Raw genomic sequence first — 25249 nt, 5'->3', positions numbered from 1 at the left:
CATTTAATGTCCATGTGACTTACATATTTTGAAGTCGACAGACTAATCAGCTCTTAACATACTGTGTAAAAAAAAATGTCACCTTTACCCTGAGTTTTTAAGGTTAAAAATTCCCACTTTTAAAAAAGTGAACTGGTAGAGAAATGTGTGCTGAGGTTTAGAAACGGCCATTTAGCCAAATTGCATACCTGTGCTGTGTCAGCTCAGGCAGGGGCACCTCACTGCACTTGTCTAATGGATGGCAATTGAATTTAATTAGCAAAACTCCTTTGACTTAGCTCATACTGTGCTGGATGTAATGGAATCCTCTACACTAGTTGGTCTCTTCCTTTTTTGTTCCCCTCTCTTTCGCTTTCAACTAAAGAACGCCCTTAACTGCCCTTTGCTTTGAGAATATTAAAGGCTGTACATATATAGCCCAACCATCTTCCTTCCCATGACTTAAATTTAGTTACTAAATCATATAACATAAAATAATTTAAAAGATTCTTTGATAGTGATACACAGTATAGATTCAATTACCACAATGTCTCCATTAAAGGCACTTTTATAGCATGAATAAAATGCAAATCCCTTCTGCGGATCAATACCAGAATATAATTCTGTTCTGCCTCCTAGAAAAGGAAGTTATCCAGCGTAAATCATCTTCATGTGAAAATGGTAAAAAGGTACTCCTCTGAATCCCAGTATATTAACATGGTAATGTGCCACTTTAAAACTAAACCCCGGCAATCCTGGAGGTACTTACATACAGACACCCGTTAACTATTATTCTCATACTTTCTTAAATGTCTGACACTAAACTCAGAAAGAAATTTTAATTAAAGCAAATAATCTCTTCTAAATAAAATCAAGAACAAACATTTTTTTAAAAATGTTCCTATGGGATTCTGAGTCAATCTTAGCATCCCGCCTGCCTTTTGCCTGGCTGAGCACTCTGACCCAAGTTCCTATGATTGATTAGCATGCTATCTCTGAATGTTTGACTTTGAACCATAATCTTTTTTGTGAACAATGATAGTTGGGACCTACCATTTGCCATCTGTAGAGATGGAAGGGGTAAGGAACTTCTCGAGCATTAATCACCCAATTAAGAATAGACTTAAATGAAACACTAAAGCATAATGTAGCCCTGGCTGCTTAATCACCTTCTACCTTTAACAGGCATCTTCCCGCAATCAGTTTGCAAGATGGGGAGTAGCTACTTAAGCCTTAACAAAAAATTCCATGACGGAGGTGGGGGGTGGGGAGAAAGAAGATCCATCCAAACCACACATTTTAACTTGTGAAAAGTGATTCTGTACTTCAAAGCAGAACTTGAGACTGGGGCCTACAGGATGGCTTAGTGAGTACAAAAAGCTCTTGCCTCCAAGCCTGGTGACTTGAGATGATACCCACAATCCACATAGTGAAAGAAGTCAAGTGACCTCACGCTGTTCTGACCCCACCTATGTGCCTGTACACATGTACATACCATAACTACATAAACATTTTTCTATTTTTGCAAAAACCTGAGAGACTGGTGCATACAACAGGGTACCAAAACCTATGGAAAGGGTGAGTAGCACATCTCTCTTCACTGATTGCCTAAGATGGTTACCATGAGAAATTAACATTATGCAAAAGAAATGTCAGGTGACTGTATGCTTAAAAGCATCACTCCCTGTTCGTAAGTACAAACTATTCTGTGGAACACTTTTTGATCAAAAGTGCAGAGCATACCTTAGCATCCTCAGAATGGCGGTGGGGGGAGGTAGTCAGTCAATAAAACAAGTTCTCTTTTTCTAATTAAAAACATTATCAGAAAAAGTAGTATTTAAGTGGTCAAGACTTAACTTGTTTTATTCATGGCCAAAAAAGAAATTTAAATAAATAGCTGCTATATCATGGAAAAAAAGAGACAAGAAGAGAGGACACTCACCCCTGAGGCAGGCATCCCAACAGCAAAACAGGAAGGGCTGCACAGCATGTGTGCAGGACAGGGGAGTCAACATAAGCAGACTCTGAATAGGAGATATGAAAATGGTGCTGTCTTCCTGAGGGACAGCTATTCCCTCAGGGAATAGAAGAGTGTACAGGTGTAACACTGGCTAAAATGGGGTACTAGAGCCAGGTCACCACAAAAAGTTCAACTGCAGTTCTGAACCAGAAGCCAAGTTAAACAAAAAAACAAAACAAAACAAAACAAAAAAACCCCTGAAAATACAAGTGACGGAAGTCGCAGGCCTGAAAGTTTCTAGGCCTAAGTGAAAAATAAGTCAACGTAAGCATACAAGATGAAGATAAAGGAGAGACACACCATACTCATAGATAAGATTCGATAGGTTATTTTTTTTTTAATATCAGTCTCCCTTACCTGTAGAATTAAACTACATCTGAGCAAAGTCCCAACAGGATCTTTCATGAAAATTGACCGGATGATCCTGTAATAGGGCCATGAAGGGCTGAGGACAGTGCGAGGCACTTGTGAGAAGCAGAAAGGTGGGTTAGCTCCCTCAGTAGGCAAGACTTGCTACAAGTGCTTGGTAACTAGGCACTGTGACAGTAACATGAAATAGGTTAGTTGGGGCAGAATAAATTACTTGGGAACATACCACATGCATCTGAAAGCCATATAAATGGCAAGAGTAGTATCAAAGGACATTTGATCAGCAGAAACACTCTTTCATAATTGGTGCTTAATAATCTGCTTGTTCATTAGAAATGAATGAGACTAGATCCTACCTCACACTATCCACAAAGGAAACTCCATGCACTACAATCTTCAAAGTAATGAAACACAAACATAGATTAAAAAACACCATGTATTTCTGAACTTGGAATCAAGAACCATGGTAAATAAGATTCAAAAGATTAAAACACTTTGCTAAATAAAAAATTACAGTGTTTTACTCAGCAAAGGTAATCTGAAGAAAATTGAAGGCAAGGCACACACTGTGAAGAGACACAGCTGCTGGAGGGTTAGAACTCAGGGCTGGCGGCTCCTGCGAACCGCAGAGAGACAGATAGATGACAGCGAAGCAGAAAAACATGATCGAAAGGTGAGCACACTTATTCACAGACAAGAAAGGGAACGTGCTCCCACAAGTACAAAAAGACAATCTTATCATTAATCAAATTAGAAACGCAGGCTAGCACGGAGAGGAACATTGCATAGCCTCCAGTTAGGCAAAAAAAAGCAAAATCTAATGATGTATATAAGAGAAAATGCAGAGATCAGCACAACCTTTGCTGCCCTGACACTGCTGGAGAGTACAAATGCATTCAACTAGTTACGATGATAAAATATCATTATTTATAAAAACCTTAATGTGGCATGCCTCATGCCAGGACAGTTCTGCTCCTAGGCACACTAAACATAGATCCTAAGGAACTGGAAAGAATGCATGATCGCATTAAACACGGAATATTATACAACAAGAAACAACAGTGAACTAGAACATACGCAGCAACACTAGAAGAACAATTTTGCCGGGAGGAAAGGCAATTTGGTATATATGTTAGTGCGTATCATCTATCTATCTGTAACTATCTACTTTATAAAACTTAAAACAGGTAAGCCTAAACAATACATTTTGCACAAAAATATGTTATGAAACCTCTATTTTAATTTCAATTAAGCAAGTCATCTCTTCTAAATAAAATCAAGAACAAACATCTTTAAAAAAACTGTTTCTGAGGGATTCTGAGTTTTTGTCATCAACAAAAGTAAGAATGGTGGGTGGGCTTTTCAGAGTGCTGAGACAGGAGAACAGGTAAGCGTGTGGTGGGGCACAGGTTCGGATCCACATCTCAGGAGGGGACAGGTCCACAGGCTTTCAGTTCACCGAAACCTGCGTGCCCCAAAATAAATAAGAACTAAACTTAGTAATGCTTTTTAACACGAAAATATTTTTTTTATAATGTTCTACCTAGAATTTCAGAGAAGTAGGGTTTAAAAGAAATACGTTGAGATTTCAATTTCTGTTTTGAATGTTTTAGGTAACTCTATCCTTTTTTTTTTCTTCAAAGGAATATGGTAAGAGTCAAGGTAGAACAGAACTATCTTCACTCTTTTTTACTTGACTGACCCAAAATAATTATACGTCCAAGCGAATCAAGGCTCCCCGTGCCAACAAGGGGGCAGTGAGGGGATTAGTAGGTAACCCCAGCCAGTTCAGATACAAACATAATTCACCCTGTCTTTAGCCCACATCACACCCTCATGCTCAGTTCAAAATAAACCTGTATCCTCAGGAAGGGCTAAGAAAGGATGGACAAGGCTTGCTAAAAAGTTGGACAGCTTGTATCTATTTGTTAAATGCGTGTTTATACTTATAAACACACATAAAACACATCATACGTGTTATAACTTCTCAAATGAGTGCGGGCTATATGAAGAAATCAACACAGTTCTGTGATCTAACAGAAGAGGCATTAAATAAGAGTTCAACTCATCCATCCCATGACAGTACTAGTGTCGAGTAGTAACCCTGGGGTGCACTGTGTCCACACTCCCAGCTATCCCGGGGGCCACAGCTTTTGAGTTCAGGGTTCTCGGGTCAGCCTGGGAAGGATAGATATACAACCTCAAAGAAAAAGTAAATCTAGTTACAGAAGTAAGAATCTATAAACACCTTCAAAAACTTTTTATAAAGCACATGAATAAACATGTCAAGGTCAAAGGCTAATAGTGCTATTGGGGTTAGCCCTATATCGTTACAAATCCAGTCGGACCTAGGCTCTGTATGGGTATAGGGATAAGCTTCCCTAGAAAGAGCTGCCTTCACCAACATCATTTGTGAGGAAACAGAATGTTGTAGCCTGTAAATGCACACTTGGCCAGGATGGTCATAGTGTCTCAGACCAGAGAATAAAGGAATGACGAGATGAGGTAGCATTTCACAGATAAGCCTTTCGGGGGCCAACACAGAGTCACTGTCTACGCCATAGGAGCCCTGCTCCTCTACACACACCCTTCACACCTGACACGGACCACCAGCAAAGTGCAAACCAAAGGGCTGGCGTTACAAGGAAGGCCAGGCTTTTGTCAGCCGCAGCAAGTGACAAGAAACCAGTTTTCTCCCAGGTGCTGCGTTTTCACTAACTATCTTGCCACAAATCAATAAACTCACTTGAAGAAATAAAAACAAGTTATTAGCATGTTTCCTAATTCAAATTATAAGTGTAAAATGTAATTTTGATATAATTTTAAGAACTAAAAATAAAGGTATTTTTATCTTCAATGACTGATTGGGCTTTTTCTTCCTGACATTTCAATATTGTTTTAAAATTGCTCTATGAAAATCTGTAGCTAAACAAAAAAAAAAATTGTTCTTCTCACTAACTACTTTAGGCTAATATGAAACTAGATTTGGGTGAAGAAACATATATTGATTTACATGATTGAAAAGAGAGAAACAATTCTCACGCAGGTACCAAAAACTAATTTTTCCTAACAGTGCTTAAACTTTAACCAAGGCCCCATGTGTGGCAAGCAAGCACTAAGCTACATCCCCAAACCTTTAATACTACTTTTAAAATTCTGATTATAAGTTTCTCAATTTCATTTTCTCCACACAAATTCACCTTTTGGTCATTAGTCACTGGCTGAACAAAGATGTTAGGGCATGGACACTAAATGCCAGGTCCTGTGCTGTCCTCCATGCGGTATCCAAAACAACACAAGCACAGCCCAGTGTGGAAGAGTTCTATCATGATACTGGATGGGGCAGTGGAACTGAAGTAGTTCTTGTGAATGTCCTGGCTACACTGGAAGGGATCCTTAGCTCAAGCTGGGCTGAAAAGAAAGCTTCCTTGAGGAAATAAGAATGCAGCTGAGCCCATTGGCCAGGGTAAAGGTGGGCTGGCACATTCCAGGCACAAGGAACAGCATGGTAAAAAAACAAAAAACATGCTCCCTCATGCTACAGTTGGAATTCCATAAGTAGAAGCCGGCAGCAGGCAGGCAGGAAAGTGGGGAAGCCCTGTGTGCGCCATACACAGAATCTTTATTCCTGTGTTCCCACAAGCTCTCTCTGATTTCAAGGAAAGGTGGGTTCAACACTTAACTCGGAAAGGTCATTTTACCCTCCTTAATCAGCTGAGTTGGTCCAGTTCCAGTTAGCAGTATTTAAACACTCTATACACTACCCTGCTTACAAAAGAACTACATAGTAACAGCATCAGTAAAGTAGGTCTTGTCACATGCCCAAGCTGTTCCTCAACACTGAGTTCCTTAAGTCCTAAAACGCTCTCCAACCCCAACTCCTCCCTTCCGAAGTTCAAAGAATCAAAGATCCTTTGGTTACTGAAATATCATCCTGGTGGGAATATGCAGATGGGGATTAACTCCAATTTCTAAGACAAGCTATGCTTTTTCCAGATGTTGGGTGGAGCTTTCAAAAGGGAATGGTACTCTGAAACAGATTACTTCTAAAGGCTCTAAAATGGGTGTCAATTGCATTATTACCAATTCAATTCCAACTTGAATATACATTCTTGGAAATACATAATGTTAGGATATTAGCGAAGACTGTTTATCCTTATTCGGTGTTATTGGTACTACATGATATAGGAGACAAAACAGAATGAGACTACAATTCTTTTCAGCATTAAGAGAAAACAAGAGGTGAGAGACAAAGGGTAAGATTCAAAAGATTAGGGACAAAAATAGATTTTCAAATTTCAAGACTTCCATTATTTGGAAATAAGATACCTTTTAAATAACGAAAATACAAAATATCGCTAAAACCATCAGGCACACTCTGTCATCTGTATGTGCAGGTCATCTAATCTGAAGGCAATGTGGTTTTCTTTTCCCTGGAGGATCTGAACTGCTAACATCCCATGGACTGTATCAAGTTTGCTTCACTTCTCTTGCTGACTGTTAAACAAAGAGCCGCGTCTTGAGTTTCATGACATCCCACATGTTCCTGAGACTAATCCCCACCCATTTTTTATTTACAGTGCCCGGAACAAGTTTCTATGACAATTCTGTGCCATTTTGTAAATGTTACACACACAGCATTTTCTGGGGTTTGAACCTAATTGTAGAACAAAGTGTTTGCACTACGATTTACACAGAAAGAATCACACATAGCAGTGGTAGAAACAGATTTCACTTTCAGATTAAACAGCAAGCAAATAAAATAGAGAAAAACAAACCCCAGCCTGTGTTATTGGGACCTCCAGATTCCTGCTGCTCTTTTGTTACTTCATATATGAGACCTGGAACCGTTCTCCTATTTCTTATCACTGTCTCCACACACTTTCCCACAGACCCTCCAGCCACCCTGTTACCACACTGACACACACACACAGTCACAGTAGCCCTGGGTGCTCTCTATCCAAAGGCAACGCAACCGTGCACCTGCCATCTTTGGATGAAACAGAAAGGCAACACAGTTCCAGACGCCTGGCAATATCAAACGCTCCAGTGAGGAAGTCTTGCCATTGCTGACTTTCAGACAGGGAGCAAAATTAGGACCGTAGGAGGCTGAACCACTGAAATCTGGCTGTTTCGGGAACCACCACCGACTGCCAAATGTATTCCCTACAGCTTGCTCTCCAAGGGTTCCCTTCCTTTCTGTTTTCCACTCTAGCTCTCCCTCTGTTTTGTTTTCCTGTAACTCTATTTGTTTCATATTTTGTCATTATAAAAAGAGAGAGTTTTTCGAAGGAAAGAAGGAAAGAAAGAAAGAAAGAAAGAAAGAAAGAAAGAAAGAAAGAAAGAAAGAAAGAAAGAAAGAAACTATATCTCAGTGGCTTGTTCTAGAGAAAAAATAGCGGTCAACTTCTAAGTAACCGAAAGCACTGCCACCACTGTCCGTGTCTGGACTTTCTGAGCATTTACACAGACATTTCTGATACAAAAGACTCTTCAACACAAACCAGAAATAGAGTAAAATGTTACAAGCCTCCATGTGCACAAGGGCCAATGAGATGGCTCAGCTGGTAATGGTGCTTGCCTGGCAAACCCAGTGAGCTGAGCTTCTTCCCTGGAACCCATACAGAGGTGGAAAGAGTGGAGTGACTCCCCATCGTTGTTTTTATTCTCTCTCTCTCTCTCTACACACACACACACACACACATGCACACTTACAGGCATACACAAACACCGTGAAATGTGCCCTTCTCCCTACATCCCCATCATGCAAACATGTACAGGTACACACACATTTTTCTTTTAAATTTAAAAAAAAAAAACACATTTGGAGAACAACTGGCCCTACACATGTTTAAAGACTCCACACAGCCTATATTAATCAGGAGGATCCTCGTGTAAAAGTATCAAAAGCTTTGGAATCTTAATATCTGAAGAAATTACACCTGAGGTAAGTAAGTCATTGTGTGGTATGGTCTTCTATCAGGGAACCTAGCGCCATGCCGAGGCCATGAGAACTGAAAATAGGTTGGATGATTCGGCTGCCAGTGCCACGGCGGAATCTGTCGGGAGAGGCAGCCAAACTGACCTCACGGCCGGCATCAGCCCGAGCATTCCCATGATGCAGCGGCTGTCTGGTTCGCACAGCATCTTCCATCACCGCACTACCGGGAGGCAGGAACTTCGGTTGCCTGACTATAAAATAAAGTTCTGGGCCTCTGGGTTCACTTCGAGGTAAGGAAACAAACGTACCACCACCACAGCCAACATTCTGGGTGCTCTCTTACTATGTTTTTTGTTTGTTTTGTTTTAGGTTTCTAAATAAACAAGGACTTATTCTCAAGATTATCGCAAGAATCTTGGAGAACTCTTTTTATTTTATTTTATTTTTTAACCACCATAAATTCAGGAGCAGGACTTAGAGTCTGATGCGTTGTAGGATACCTCAGATAAAAAGAAGCCGCAGGAGAGCAGTCTACTTACCCTCGTATGTGGGCCAGGTTCCTGAGCCTGCTTCCTACTGCACACAGAAAATTACAAAAACTCCTCAACCCAAATGCACAGGTTTATGCGGAGAGATGGTAGGCTAACACACGAGGAAAGACTAGATAAATATTGCATTTTAGGCGCGCAAGCATGGGACCTGAGGGACTTGGCTTTAATGCTCGCTCTGTGACTTCCTAATTGTCTGGTCCGAGTGTGTTCTGTGCCCGCTGCCTGAACAAGAGCCGTCGGTCACACACGGCCTTCTGGGGACACCTATTCGCCAACGTACAACAGTGGGAACAAGTCTCCCAAACTGGGAGAAGTCAGAAAGGAAACAAAGTAAAGACAAACGCGTGCAAAATCAAAGAAACCCGTATCCACGATGTAGCAAATGTCACTAAGCCACGGTAATCAAATACACAAGCCTCTCCCCGCAGCCCGGAGTTGGAGTCTCCAGCAAAACGAGATGGTGGACCAGCGTGTGCTCGCCTCTCAGCTAAGCGACTCTGCGGTGTATCCAGTGTGGCTGCCTCACCTGGCGCACTACCATCGTGCCCATCTCACAAGCCAGCTGTCTAAGGACCAAGCACCAATTACTGTCGCCCTCCACCCGATCGACTCCCAGGTTAAACTGAAAATGAAGTGAAAGCGAGGCGCAGCCAGTCTCCAAAAGCTAAAACTCAAAATGAATCTCTTTAAAGAATCACAAAGCTTTTTGTTTGAAACCTCTGACCTTTGTGCAGAAATCAGTCACTGTAGTTTAAAAATGTAGGTGGCAAAAGTACAAAGGATTGCATTTATCCATTGTGCATGCTTTTCATCTTTCTGTAATGGGGGACACATAGCTTTAGAACAATTATTTCTTTAACTGTAACATTTCAGGCCCCAAATTCTCACAAAAACATGCGTGTGTATATATGTTATATGTATATATATATATAACTTTATATATGATATGATATATATTATTGGCTTTTTGAGATGTTATATTTTTTAAATTACATCCTTGCTACATTTTATTGAAACTCTAAAACAAAAAAAGTTTAAAGACATTAAAAAAATAATTCGTTAAAAAATTTAAAACATGGTAATTGTTTACAGTTTGTTACTGTTGTGTGGGGTGGGGTGCGTAAGCAGGATGTCGGGGCTCTGGCACAGGTGTGGAGGTCAGGGGACAATTCTGTGGAGTCGGTTCTCTCTCCGTGGCCATGTGTGTTCTTGGGATCAAACGCAGGTCACTAGACTTTGAGTCATAAGCACCTTTACCCCTAGGCCATCTTGCCGGCCCAGAACACTCTGCCTCTCGATTGAGAAAGGCGATGGGAGTGGTTTTCCAAAAGTGCATTAAAATAATTCTTAATAAAAGTCCTTGTTGTTCATGGAGGGGCCCTAAGAGTACTGCACTGATTGTCTTTCCTGGCAGACGCACACAGCAATGCCACCTGTTACACAAAAACTCCATTGTCACGAGTTACTAGAAACGACATTATAAAAGAAAAACTTCTGTGCCTTTTACAAGAAGGGAAGGGAGGCCAGCTACGTGAAACCACCCGCCATTTCAGGAACTCACTGATTTTATACAACACTACTCATGCAAAAGTCCTGTCAGTCCTGCAAGGATGCAAGCAAGCATTTTTTCATGCAAACAAACTGTGGCCAAATTCTTACCCAGATAACATGTTCATCCTAAACATTTGTCAAGCACTTTGGTTTTCAACAACTTAATATTGTAAACACACTCTTTAGTACAGCAGTTTCCATGGACTGAATTTTCAAAGCATGCTCTTAGAAATGAACCCCCCCCCAACATATGGCAGACATGATGGTCAAGCCTTCAGTCCCAGCTCTTGGGAGGCAGAGGCAGGCAGATCTGAGCTCCAGGCTAGCCTAGTTCCAGGACAGCCAGGGCTACACAAACAAAACAAAACAAAACAAAACAAAACAAAAACAAAAACAAAAAACAAGGAAATGAAAGCATCAGCATAAAAGATATCTGCAGTTTTTAATGCTAATATGCTATCATAACCGAACCCCCACCAGCACGCGATAGTGAGCTGCAGAGGTAAGCGTGCAGAGCATCGTACCTATGGCACTCCTCTCTATGGTGACTTTTATGGGTCCCTATCCCTCATCCATTTGGAATGCTCCAAATTGGCATAGAGAAGGGCTCAGGTCACTTCAACTCTTTAGTCGTGTCTATGGCCCTCGTTTAACCTGGCTCCTTCTACAGTCAACACCATCATAAAAATTGATGAGACTTTGTCACCCTAAGGCCTTTTATGTCAGCTTCTTTGGAAGTCAGTAGCATATTTTAAGTGACAATTATGAATCATGTATGTACAATAATCATTTTATGCAAGAGCTTAAAATCAGATAACTAATCCCTTTAAGATTAACATATACATAACTATAAAGGCCTCCAGCAGGAAAAGGGAAACTACACATCAAGACAGAAGAGATGGCTTCAACTTTCTAACATTAGGAAATTGGTCTTTGATTCTGAAAAGACAGTGAATACTGACACTGAAATTCTACTGCCCCTCTTACAGGCAAATCCTTTCCCTACCAGAACAAGCTACATGACTACTGTAGATTCCTTCTCCAACAGCACAATCACAAAGTACTACCCAGTACTGGGCTAGCAAGAATGGAATAAAATCACCCAGGACAGCAGCCTAATATGGTAAGTGCTTCAGTTTCAGAATTTAAAAAAATATATATATATATTCCCATTCCTTTCTTTCTTGACCTTCTGAAAGAGGGCCTAGTTCTGTAGCTCAAGCTAGCAATCCTCCTGCCTCAGCCTACCGAATGCTGAGATAGCAGGACTGAGTTACTGCACTCAGCTTTGTATTCGCTTTTTTAATTTATAAGGTATTTCAAGCTAGGCATGATGATAGCACTCCTTTAATCCCAGCACTAAGGAGTCAGGGGCAGGCAGGTCTCTGTGAGTTCAGCCTTGCCTTAAACAAGTTTCATACCACTCAGGGCTATACAGTGAGACCTTGTCTCACAGAAAAAAAAAAAAAAAGGTGATATTTGTTTTATTTAATAAAAGTTCAATTCTGCAGCTAATTTAAATACACATTAGAAGAATGAATACACACAATGAACCAATGTGGTATAAATTGGAGTGGTGGGTCTTTTTTTTTATTCTATTTACAGTGATATAGTTCACATTGGATGGCTTTTAGGTTTTGCATTGCATTCATTAAGAACTAATCTTGGCCAGGCATGGCAGTGCATGCCTTTAAACCCCTGGTCTACAGAGTGAGTTCTGGGACAGCCAGGGCTATAGAGAAAAATCCTGTCTCAAAAAGTGCCCCTTGCCCCTGAAAAAAACAAAAAACAAAAAATAAAAAACACCCTTGTCTAAGTTTCAAAGATTAAAATAAGGGTATTAAAATTAATCATTTCTGTTTTCATATTTTTCTATTTTAATTTAAAAAATTAAAATAATAAAATTTTTGGAACATGATTTTTGTTTTCTTTTATTAACATAAAACCAAAGACAAATTTCAAAGCAAAAAATTTCTAAATTTTAAAATTAAATCATTACAGATAAAAACATTATTCTCTGTATATATATGTTAAAATTGCATACAAACATGTTAAAAACTAAATGTTTAGGTAATATTTGGTTTAATATTCAATGTTATCCCAAAGTAAATAGAACTCTTTAATCTAACTGAATCATTAAAGAATTATTTTAAACCTGTTTCAAAATACATTTGTCCATTTCACCATTCTAAAAACAAGAACGATAATTTAGTCCAGATTTTTGACCATAATACTGACAGGAAACCATGTCTCTCCCGGCCAACTTAGTCTCTTCTCTGGTTAAGACTTGAACTGTTGAGAAAAATATCTCTATGGACAGGTTTAGAGTTTGACAATTTAGCTCCCCTTTGCTTCTAGAGAAGTGTGTGGCACTGTGGAGACGGAGTTTGAGTTACTAAGGTGCAAGTTATAAAGATGGATCTAAAGGGAATTTAAACATTTTTAAAAAACAAATGATTTGGAATCAGAAGACCTGCCCCGATGTTGCTCTGAGCAAGTAATGCTTCTGTGGGCTACCCTTCCGAGTTTTGTCACTTACAATACTGCTGTGAAGAAAGAGTTAAGGAGGGAAAGAAGGAGGAAAGGCTTAAAACAAAACAATAGACCGAGCATAGAGAGTACTCTGAGGTAGGCCACTAGCTTAGCAATGTGGGGATGCCCAGCATTAAGGAAATAAAATGAAGTTAAAAAGAGCAAGCTCAGCATAAGGTGAGCTCAGTATTGTGTTGACCACACCTTGGACATGCTAAGCTGTCCCCCTGTTCTTCTAGCTCTGTATCTGTATTCTCAGTTGATGTGGGTTGCAAATATCTATCAGCAGGTTAAGTGTTTGAGTAACACATAAAGATGTAAAAGCCAACCTAAATTTCTCAAAGATGTTAAAGTCATTCTTCTTCAGTACACAGTCACTGTGACCATCCCAGTCATTGGTCAGCTGGCAATGCGTTACACAGCTCAAAGAAGACCAAGAAGTGCCAAGGTATGTACAGCTGAAGGGCTTCTTTCTCTCTGTTTTGTCTTATGCAGCTTGTTTTGCAAACAGAACAGCAAACATGTCCCGGCTGCAGAGTTACTACCTTTCATCATTTGCTGAACTTATCATTCCTTGCCTCCAAAGCCATGTTTATTTAACCAGAACGGCGACGGGAGGACTAGTTCCATTAGCTGAAACACTGTGGTGACCATAACAAAAAGTGAGTATGTGTGTTCCAACATGAGGAGTGAGGGGAACAAAAGGAGAAAAGTCATTTCTATTTAAGTAGACGTGAGAAAAGCCTGTCCAGCTTAGAGACATCGGAGTCTGGATCTGCAATGTGTGGGCTCCCATTACGTCAGCGTCAGCGAGAGGGAGAGAGAGAGCCTGACCATGGCCAGCAGGCACTGCGAGCTACATGATGCAGAGCAACAGAAACCAGAAGCGCGGCCACCCTTGCCACGCTGTGTGAATCCTAACTGGAAGCCTACACTCCAAAAGAAGTCTTTGTAAAGCATTTCTTTCTAAAGTTTTGAGCTGACCCTACTGCAGCTCCAAGTAGCAACTCTGTCTCATATTAATGATACAAAAGAAAAAAAAAAAGTGGAACTATGCATAATAAACTTCTTCACCTGACATCCTCCTGACTGAGAACCTTTAACAGTTGCTGCTTTGGCCAAAACTCCTTCAGAGTATATCCACTTGCAATTAAGTCTATGGTTTTATATTTCCCTTAACAATGCATGTCTGTTTGTTCATACTTTTCCTCCTCCACCTGGCTTTCCTTCTCTTCTCCCCCATCCCACAACGGTTTAGAATTTATAATATTTTTAAAAGCTAGCTCTCACCTCCAAATAACCATACAGAAATTACTGAAGAAATGGTACAAACTAAATTTTAGCACAGTTGCTAAACTAAATCTGCATTTTTTTCCTTCTCTTCTAATCCTCAGTATTGTTTCAATAATCTATATTGACATTTCAGAGCAATATTTTCTGTGAGAGATTTAAAAAGCCAACGAGCTGTTCTGCATCCTCTGGAAGCAGCTCCAGGCCCTAACCCAGTCCTACTGTGTTCAGCACTGACCACAACAAAAGCTGTGGTTTCTCCCACACTAGCCTTAAATAGGTTTAAATTAGTGCTATTCATCACAGGGTGGGAAGGAAGACAGGCAAACCATGCCAATAGCATTGGGAAATTTTCTAACCAACACAGTCAAACCTCTTAGCCATAAACAAACTGACCTCCACTGAAAAGCTTCCTCCCAACCAACTTTTGCTCTGTGCTCCTGTGAGATTTCTGCCTTTGAACTTCCATCTTTTCCACTATGTTCTAAGCACAGGATTTTGTTACTTCGTTCAAGGGAAAGGATATTGTTACTATCCTCAGGTTACTGCAGAAACCACTTAAAGCTCTAATAGTCATATTTAGTCTCATTTGTTGATTGCTAGAACTATCTAGCAACTATCTCTGGAATTGAGATTAAACTGTATAGATATAGCAGTAATTTAGTATGTATTAATAAAACAAAAATTCTGCCATGAATTCGGCTTAAGGTCAGGATTGAAATTTGTGATACAGAATAGGTCTCTCTTAATCTTAACTGTCACCATGTATTAGTCATATTTTCCAAACACACTCTATCACCACAAATCACAGGAACTCTGTGCATAAGTTTCTTCTAGGGAGTTAAGCTTTCAAAGAAGTTTAATTATCTATTTACAGCCCTAGTCTAGAATATAAACACATATACACATCACATATACCCAAATACTTGCCAGCAGAACATGCTGAATGTATGTTAGAAATGCAAAACTCCCTCTAACAAATGTGCTAAGTCACCTAAAAATTAGTACCTTGTAAAAATTAATTTGACATAGAATTATAAAATATAACAAAATGACTCATGTTTAATGTTTAAAATTATTTTATATGCACTGTAACCTTATGTCTAATTATTCCACACTTAAAACACTATTGAAATCATTTTGATGCCACTGCTACTGCTTAAGCAGCACTCTGGGTGCGGCCTGCGTGTGCACACCTGCACACAAAGCACACACTCGGAGGCACACCCCATCTTACACCTGCTCTGAAGCAGTAGGAAGTGAATTCTCAATCTGTCAACATGACCATCTGGTCTATCTGCACATCATGGCTTTCTCTACTACTATATGAAGGAATGACAGTCGTCGCAAAGCCAAAATAAAACGAACATGCACCTGAATGGGAATAGCTCCTCTTTTGGCTGAAATGGAAACACGTGAGTCACCAGGGGCAAGCCAGCAGAGTTTCGCGAGCATTCCTGAAAGCATGGCCGGAGGAAGAGTTTGGTACGGGCTGTGTGATGTGGTGATGAGCAGTGCTGCCCTACAGGTCGCAGGATGGGTACCTGGCTGTTGGGATGCTGAAATGCCTCTCCCTGCGAGGGCGGAAACAGACCAACCTGCAGCCGCTGCGCTGCTTCCCACCTTCCACTGCTACTTACACCGCCATCAGTCCCTTTGTCGCTGGCTAATTAGCAGTTGCAGCAATTTGCTGACAATTTTGGTCACTTAAGCTTTTCCAGGTGGATTTTTAAGACAACTAAAAATACTTGCAATCTTAGAAAAGCCCTCACCTTTAAAGAGCGACAATGGCTCAGTGTGCTTCAGCTTTGAGCCCGTTGCCACCTACAAATTAGCAAGGGCCTCCGCTGAATTAAACATAATTCCGCTTGTTTAATTTTAGATTTCAAGTGTCACCACATGTAAAGACTATCTCAGAGCTGTTGCTCTGCTCTCACATCAGGTAGCATAAGACATAAACAATGACTATCATTTTATGTCATAAATAAAGCGATCTACCCCTGTCCAAGAAAGAAGTCCTTTTAAAAGTCCAAACTCCAAGCAAAATTTAACTAACTTAACAGAACCCCTAGAATCTGATTACATTTCCAGAGTTTTACAGGAGCAGTTTCAAAAGAAAGAAAGAAAGAAGGAAAGAAAGAAAGAAAGAAAGAAAGAAAGAAGAAAAGAGGGAAAGAAAGAAAGAAAAAAAACTCTCCAGAAAGTTCTCGGTTGAGTGCCTACTAATGAACAAAGGTTAACTTTATCTAAAAGGTCAAATGCCTGGTGGCTAAGGTTATGACCTTAACAACTTAAATTGTGACCTTGCCACGTGCCGGGTATATTGTAGATTCTGATACAGATCATCTGGTAAAGGCTGGTCATAAATTAGCTTTACTGTTACACGCCCACAAAGAAAACCATTTGCCATGATACCATAATACCACCGAGTCGTTACATGATACGTGGAAAGACAACACAAACAGAGACCAAATTAAAGACATAAAATGGCTTTGTTGTTTCATGGACTGAACAGGATGAAAGTTTCAGGCTTATGGAGTCACTTGACTTCACTTTTCTTCTTACTGTTTATCTGCACAAAACTCACAAGAGTCTGGTACCACCAGATTCAGGGATGTAGTCAAAGGATTGCCTTTTATCACCTCTAAGCCTTAAGGGAAAAAAAAATCACCTCTGCTTCTAACAAATATTTGATTATACATTTGCTTCCAGTATTCACATTTTAATGTTTGGCCAAAAAAGCAGCCACTGCATGAAGTAACAATCAATGTACATATTTCGAAAGGCTACGTAGAGGAAAGGAAGCATTCTGGAAGGAAAAAGAATACATTTTTTTTTTCAAAGAAATGAAAATAAAAATGCACTACAGGTGCACAGGCCACAATGGTTTTGGCTTGGGTTGGAAAGCATGCTTCAGAGTCTCTGCTTCTTGCCAATGCTGGCAAGTTCTCAAAACTTTTAAGGAGGTTAAAAACATTGTTCAGTGTTTACAAATCTTCAGCATTATAACAGATGCTTGTCAAATCAGCTGGACACAGGTTGACCAACCTACCTCACATTGGCATCAGCAACCTCTCTTCTACAAATAAGAGGTCTCAAAATATCTTAAGTCAAATTTGAGATGTTTTCTGATAAAAGCCCTTTACTATTTTCTTTTTGCAAGCTCCCTGTTGTGGGTACACACAGACAGCCATTACTGTAGTGCTCTAGACACCAATGGCCAGGCATTTGGCTGGTATTCAGGCCTGAGGAGGAATTCTGGGATACGTGAGGAATACCAAACCGAAGGTAGTCTGATCCATGTGGCTGTCAATCAATCTTTCATAAGCTGTAAGAACGTGAACCTTCCCAAGCAACCTCCCAAATGTTACAGCAGCACCATTCCTTCAGACACTGGACCAGCCAAACAACTGTGCTAGCTTAAGGACAGGAAGTAACTGCACAACAAAAAAACCACCAACAGTGAAAGGTGAACCAAGGAACAAGAAGAGCCACACAGCTAAATGTCCTTAAAGGTAATTTTCCCGAGGTCCTCAGAGAAATGCTTAACTTAAGAGCCCAGAATGGGTCTTGCTCAAACTGCAGAGACTCCACAGACATCGCAATTTTGGTTCTTTCTCATAGGAAGCACGCTCTGATGCTGTGTTAATTGTTGGCACACTCAAGTCTCCAAGTTTCCCGATTAGAACATTCACTATCGTTAATAAATTCTTTTCCTAACTATCTAAAGGTAACACTCGATGTAAAGAGTATGCTAAGAAAGCACTGAGAATGCCTGTTAACTGTTTTTTCACCCTCAAGCACTTAACACATACAAAGAAGAAGAAGAAGAAGAAGAAGAAGAAGAAGAAGAAGAAGAAGAAGAAGAAGAAGAAGAAGAAGAAGAAAACAAAAACCTTTAACATTGCTTTTACTATAGACAAGAAAAATGGGCAGCAAGGTTAAGGAGGGTTAAGGAAAGGCCACTTATTCCTGTTTAGGATTTATCCCGCCTAGAACTGGCTAAAGCAACAGGCATGCCTTATAATTGAGTATACATTTTCAAAAGCCCAAATATTTGAAACGTTTTCAGAGCACATCCTGTGAAACACACATGGATTCCCTGCCAACACAACACAAACGAGGATGTGACACGCTTGCAAAGTCAGTTTCTCCAGTGTCTTAAGTAAGGACAGATGAGTAACAAAAGTTCTCTTTCTAAATCATATATATATAAAATAATAGAGCAGAATGTTAGCTCATTTATTTGAAAGTTAAAATTGTTCAGATTTTAAAAATCTTTTGCAAACTACTGCTGACTTTGTAGGTAGTAATCTTTTCATTGTGTGTGTGTATGTTTGAAAGAGAGACAGGGAGAAAGAGGGAAAACGAGAGTCAGAGACAGACAGACAGACAGACAGACAGGCAGAGACAGAAACAGAGAGACAAAGGGCGCTTCCAAACAAGTCACTGGTAGGATTCCACAACTTTCCTTCTCCCATCTGGCTTAGGCAACTGCTGTGAAGGCAATCTAGCAAGGCTGATACGTACATATAAAAAGTCAACAAGTTACACAAGACCTGAGCTTTCATGTAACACAATGAGCCTTTGTCTAAAACAAGACGAAAAGAACACAGTAAAGCTGCATTATTTCACCCAGTCCTCAACAGTTGATTCCTGAGTGCTCTTGGAAATTCTCAAGCACGCTCCGGAAAGACATGTCTCAAAATCAATAGTGAATCTCGTACAAATCAAAATAGGTCGATGAATCAATTACCAATAGCGATTTCTCAATGCATTCAGACAGGCTATGTGAGCTGGTCACATTTACTATTAACCCCTCTGTCACCTGCTTAGAATTTAGTTGATTGGTTTCCCTTGGCCATTTGAAATGGCACCGAGAATTCCCACATGCAAAGCTGCTAAGCTTGTATATTAATGTGATTATCTGTCTTTCATAAGTGACCGGCATTTTGATAGTAACCTTACCTCCAACTTCTTAACTGGCAGGGGGTGCAAGAGGTATCTGAGGGCTAGAAACCGGCCCAACAGAAAAGCAGCCAGAAACAAACTAAATGTATTTTAACAAGATCACAACCGAGTTTTATTACGAGGGTCGTCAGGAGACTTCTCTGGCCATGAGTCAGAAATAACATGACTACAACTCCTCACCCATTGAACTAGCAAGACCTCTGACAGCATTACTTACCATACGTGACCTGAGTGGGAATTAATTCTCTGAGAGCTTTGCTTTTATGCCTCAATGAGGGTGGCACCTCAGACAGGGGCGGCAGGTTGTTCAACTGTTTTGGCTCTGGTTTACCTCTGAAACCTCACTGGCCCGATGCCCTAGGTTTCTGCTATGGGGAGGTCGGGAATGGTGCAGCGTTCACAGAGGCCCGCAGAAGAGACATACACAAGAGAGCGGAAGTTCTTCCCGTTGTACTTACCTGCTGCGTGCACAAAGTATGCCAAATATAAATCGAGTTCCTTAACGGAAACCCCTATGTGGTGGGGCTGGACACAGAGCCCTGGATTGGAGCACTGCGGGGACTTGACAAGGCGCTCGCCATCAGTACTTTCCAGCGGAATACCTTTGAACAAGATCACCATGACCAGGTCCAACCTCCATACTTTATCTGCCTGGCGGAGGCAGTCAATTCTCCGCATCTTGCCTTTCTGGTCTGGGTTGGAAAGAACACAGCACGGAGGTTTTTTCCCTGTCACTGTAAGAACAAAATCCTCTCGGTACTCGGGTCGGATATCTTTCCGTAACTTGGCCAGAAGTCTGGAAGCCCATTTCTGCTTGACCTCCGGCTTCTCACTTAGCAGTTCATCCTTCACGGCCCTCTCCTCTTCTTTCGACATGCGCTTCTCATGCTTTTTGAAGTATTTTCGCTTTCGGGCCTGCAGGTTGAACCATGTATAGGCAAAGGCGCGGACGTGGGGCAGAAGTGCTTCGATGAAAGGATGAAACTCATCCTAGAGAAGGGAAATGAAAACAAAAATATGAATGCGACCAACACAAAAGGAGGCAACTTTGCCTCTGGGAGCTGCCCTAAAGAAATCCCTCATTTCACATGAAATGTGGTCCAAGTATTCCATTCCTTTAAAAATCATAATAAAATCCCTAAGAGCAATCAAGGGGAATGGGGATACACCTCAGTACCATTGCTTACGATCTGAAAGGAAAAGATTGCTAAGAATTTTTAAACATTTTGGCACATTCTATCATGCGGCCTACTTCCCCAAATCCTTCGCATAGCAAGTGCAGTTCATCTAAATGCTTATAACACTCTATGCCCTTACCTCTATTTCAAGGAGGCCATATCTAATTTTGTCCCAGCCTTGCTCACCACTTGTAGTGCAGCCAGGGCCTGGCCTCCAGATTGGCAAATACTGAACACTCAGGTGCCAGTCAATGTTTATGGAAGTCTAGGAGCGGGACCCATCTCTACCGTCAATGAAGACAAAGGCTCTCTCTCTCTCTCCGAAGGGTCTGTGTAGACTCCGAGCTGCCTCTCATGTCTTTTGGTAATATCTTAATTAACTTCTAATATTATAGTTACAGATAATTTACCAAAAAAAAAAATTTTTTTTTAATTAGAAGAAGGAAAAAAAAAAAAAAAAAGAACTGTCAAGTCTTTACGGAAAAGAAGGGAAGATTTGGTATTCAATCGGTTAAAATAAAAGATCTATGGCCAAGAAATCATTATTGAACTATGGGAAGAGAACAAAAAGGGGGGGGGGCATGCCAAACAAAGCAAAGCCCCATGCCGGAGAGTAAGCAGCTCGCCGTGACAGCACTCTTGCAACTAAACACATTTAGTGTGCTGATAGGACTATGGAACGCCCTCAAAAGTAATCAGCCCCACAGAACATGTTGTCTCGTTTTTTAAAATAGTGTTTCAGCCTTTTCCCATCAGCAAACAGGAGACTCGGGGAAAACCTTCACTGATCTCTCTAAAAGTCAGATAATTGAAGAGAAAATTGAATTTAAAGCATTTGGATTTTGCTACCTGCTTTACTTAAAAATATGTGACTCTTATATGTTTTGATGTTGGTTAGGAAATTTAAATACAAAAATTAAAAAGAGTTAAGGAGTAACGTTCAAAAATGCTCAGAGAGAACAGCCAACTCCTGACTAAACTAGACCACACCAATTCTATATAACGGCTTTCTGCCACAAATGCCTCTCAAGATAAATTATTTACTTTCAAATAAATGAAGATAAGAAAACTAGAGGGACACTTGGTGACTTCTTAAGAAGAGTTCGAGGGAACAAATATAAGATATATTCTTTTGTATGTCTGTTACAGCAATCTAAATATATACATCCCTGAAGTACAAAACACTGTAATACCGAAAACAAAATTACTACTAAAAATTGTTAAAAATTTAAACATTCAAATGTAAACTGAAAGTAATATATTTTAATAGTCAAATCTGTTGAATTGTTTTTACAAATTTTAATCAATCATGTAAATATTAGATATAGCAAAGTAAGTAAGTGTATAATAACAAAATGTATATTTAATTGTTATAATAATTGGCCTTTTTCCTCTTTCTACACAAATTTTAGGCTTCATGGCTCAAGTTCAGTTTTGAAACTTACTCTTTTTCAAAAAAGGAATCAAAAAAGAAGTAGTGAGCTTTGGTTAACATGTATGCATTCTTCAAGTGGGGGGAAAAGAATAAAATACAAGAATTATATTATTCTTTACCATAAACCATTAGCATTTTAAAACTGTGTGATGTTTGAGAATCCTTATTCCTTTGGGGGGGAAACAGAGGGGGCAAGTCACAGTTTATCCGCTAAGGTACACGCCAAACCACAAAGCCTTTAAACATTGCTAAATTCTGAGCTCATCCTTGAAATGCTCCGAAATACATGCATTTCATGTAGTTCACATTGACTGACATCCAGAGGTAGACAGGGTATGCCAGAGACCAGGTTCTGGGGCATTGTGGAAAGAACCCTGAAGTTGACCTTAAACTACACAGTGAGCCTTCTCCAAAAGGAGACTTCCATTTTAAAGACTCAGCTCCATCTCACAATGCGAACAGCTCCAAATATACCATAGCTGTGCTAAGGCGTTGCCTAACTAGTGACAATAAACATGTTAAATAAACATTCTAGTGTGGTTATGCTGTACATCCAAAGATACTCCCCAAATACTTCTTAAAAACTCAGTTCATGCTCGAAATCATTGCATTCACCTGCCAACCAAATGCCCATAATACCTTCTCATAAAAAAATAAATAAATAAATTGACAATAAGGTCAACTGGTCATCATGGACAATCTCTGTCCCCAGTTTTACGTCAGAGGTATTTATAATATATAACTCCCCAAAGGTTTCTAGAATGTGAATAAAAGTACATAATATTTTATATAACTTTACTCACGTGACAATTACACTTAGTCAATTTATTGATAGAAATATGCCCCCAAAGCATCCAAACTTTAAAAAAGAAAAAAAAAAATTACAGGAGATGTCCAAGAAAAGCATAAATGTTTCTGGTCGGGGGGGGGGGGTAATGTGTGTGTATGTCCTCATAAGATATGTTGCTGAACTTTGTAATATTTCAAAAAATATTCCAGAGAAAACAAGTAATATTTTACATACGTAGTTGGTGAGAATGTTACAGCCCACCAATAAAAATAAACCTGAGGACCTGCATCGAAGCCACGTTACTTTGAATCAGCATCTAAACTGTGGCTCTGTCTGAAAGCAGGCCAAATTTAAGAGCCACAGAATAGTGGCAGTACTGGAAACTCCTTCCCTCCCCCCCCCCAAAAAAAAAAGGTTTACTCATAAATTTCTGCTGAACTGTCAGTATTTCGGCAGGTACATGAGTTGGTTGTGATATGGCCATCCTCAATCAGAAGAGGCCCAGCATTCTCAGGGTAAAGCCCTGCAAAGTACACACCAGCCAACTGAGCTTACTCTTTCAGTTAGAGTCCATTTATCACCATGCTTACTGGATCTTTTTATTTTTTAAATGAGCAATAAACGACCCAAGTTTTTCTTTCTGAAACCGGCTCTAACGTATTATAAATATTCCAGAAAGTTAAATAAATTGTAAATCAACTTTTAAAGACCGTCTCATAAAACAAACGAGCCCTTATTCCCTGTTTATTGTACATTTTTTTTTTCACAAACTGCTACAGCAAATAAGCGTTTCTCTTAGTGATGTGAAGGCCTAGTGAATGCATCAATCAATGTTGCCAAGTCTGTAGGAGGGGAAAGGGGAAGGAAAAAAAAAACTTTCTTAATGTGATAATAACTCAAGAGAAGCCAACTTTCTTAAATACCTGACTGCGCCTGGGGCCTACATGGGCACACAGGTATGCTCCTGAAATACACAACCCCAGACCAGAACTTTTATCTTTCCAAATCTCACTCGGGAAGACACCGCTGTGTCCACAAGGGTCTTTCTCACTATTGCAGCATGCTGCTATTATCTACAAGTTCTATGTGTTGCAAACTTTTGCCAGCTAGAATTTCAGCCCTCGAATCTCAGCACTTTCACTGCAGACCATAATTCATTCAAATTATCTTACACTTTGCATCTTATCCATATGCAGTGGTGAACCTTGCCAGAAGTAACTGGAGAAGTTTCATTCCATACTTCCACGAGTTACTAAAATAGTAACTTTGGAAGTTGCGCGCGGGGAGCGGGGGGGGGGTGCTTTTACAATAACTAAAACAACTGCTATCCATTATTAATGTGAGGCCTAAATCCCAAACAGACCATCTCCACATAAAAGATGCATTTAAGAGTCTTCGGAGATCAAATAGCCAGTGTTAATACTGTTAGATACTGCAGTAAGAAGCGGAGTCATGTGGGAAATAAATCCAGAATCTAGAGGGGAGAGGAAAAGCTACCGATACTTTCAGCCTTCCAAAATATTCCGGGTAAACCGTTAGCTCCTGCTCATTGAAGGCACAGTGGTAGCAGGGTTTTGAGGGGTCTAAAGCTGATGCTCCGACAGTATAACTTCATGTAGGTAGTTACTGGTCGGGGTGCAATGTTTTAAAGCCATATAAAGACTCGGTGCTCACAGAGGGGAAAAAAAAGAGCGCAAATCACTCTGACTTTCTGCCTTTTAGTCAGAGAAAATAAATAATGTATTCAAACGGGACGAGATCCGGAGCCGCAAAATAGCAGCGTCTCCTCGCCGGAGGGCTGGGCTGGGAGGCTCGGGCAGGAGGGGCGGAGGGGCTCCAGGCCCCACGCTGCCAGCGGGGGCTGCAGGGAAAGTTGCCGGGTCCTGCGGGCTGAGCCGCCGGGGCTGTGAACCGGCGGCGGCGGCGGGGCAGCGGGCTCGGGCTCCGCCGCTCGACCTCGGGCCGCAGCCCCACGCCGCGCTCGCGGCGGCCCAGCCCGGCCCGACCCCGCGGCCTCGGCGGGCTCCCCGGCCTGCGCGGCTTTGGGCACGCCCGACGCCCCGAAACTTTCGCCCCGGGGCCGAGGGCGGGAGGCGAGGACGCGGGGGTCCCGGGCCGGCGCGCGGGGCCGTGCAGCCCACGGGCGAGACCCTCGAGCCGCCCGGCGAGGGAAGAAGGGGCGCTGCCCCGGCCCGGGGCCCGCCAGCTGGCACAAAACAAAAGTAAGAGAGTTCGGGGCGTCGGCGGGGGAGGAGGGCGGGGGGGCGCGGCGGCGCGGGAGCCCAGGCGGCGGGCAGGGGCGCCCCCGGGGCAGCCGGCGTGCGGGGCTGCCCGGCGGGGCTCGGCCGCCCCTCCCCGGAGCGGGGGAACGGCGGGCACCGCGCTCGGCGCCGCAGACGCCGAGTCCAGATTGCAGCGTGTCAATGGGGGGCTGCAGCCGCGGACGACACGTGCGGGGCGCTCCGCAGTCCGGCGCCCCGATATTAATTAACGCATTAATAAGAGGGCGCCATTAGCCATGTGCCCACTACAAATGGCCGAGCAGGAGGAATGCTCCCGCATGGAAACAAAGTTACTTTCTTAAAGCTGCAGCCCACCGCCGCGGCGCCACCGCCGCCGCCGCCGCCGCCGCCCTCCCCCCC

The 25249-nt window shown here is 41.4% G+C and overlaps 1 protein-coding gene across 1 annotated transcript in view; it reads right to left on the bottom strand.

Annotated features, from left to right (window-relative positions):
- The window catches only part of Nfia (nuclear factor I A), a 427701-nt gene that overhangs the window by 218685 nt on the left and 183767 nt on the right, over window positions 1-25249 (bottom strand). The window contains exon 2 of the mRNA XM_055628727.1: window positions 19663-20194. Within this exon, the coding sequence (XP_055484702.1) occupies window positions 19663-20194 (532 nt within the window). The remainder of the gene's footprint in view (window positions 1-19662; window positions 20195-25249) is intronic.

The sequence above is a fragment of the Psammomys obesus genome, unplaced genomic scaffold (genome assembly GCF_907164565.1).
Source record: "Psammomys obesus unplaced genomic scaffold, mPsaObe1.curated_primary_1811, whole genome shotgun sequence".
Classification (NCBI taxonomy): Eukaryota; Metazoa; Chordata; class Mammalia; order Rodentia; family Muridae; genus Psammomys; species Psammomys obesus.
This window is presented reverse-complemented; position numbering and strand designations above follow the sequence as displayed.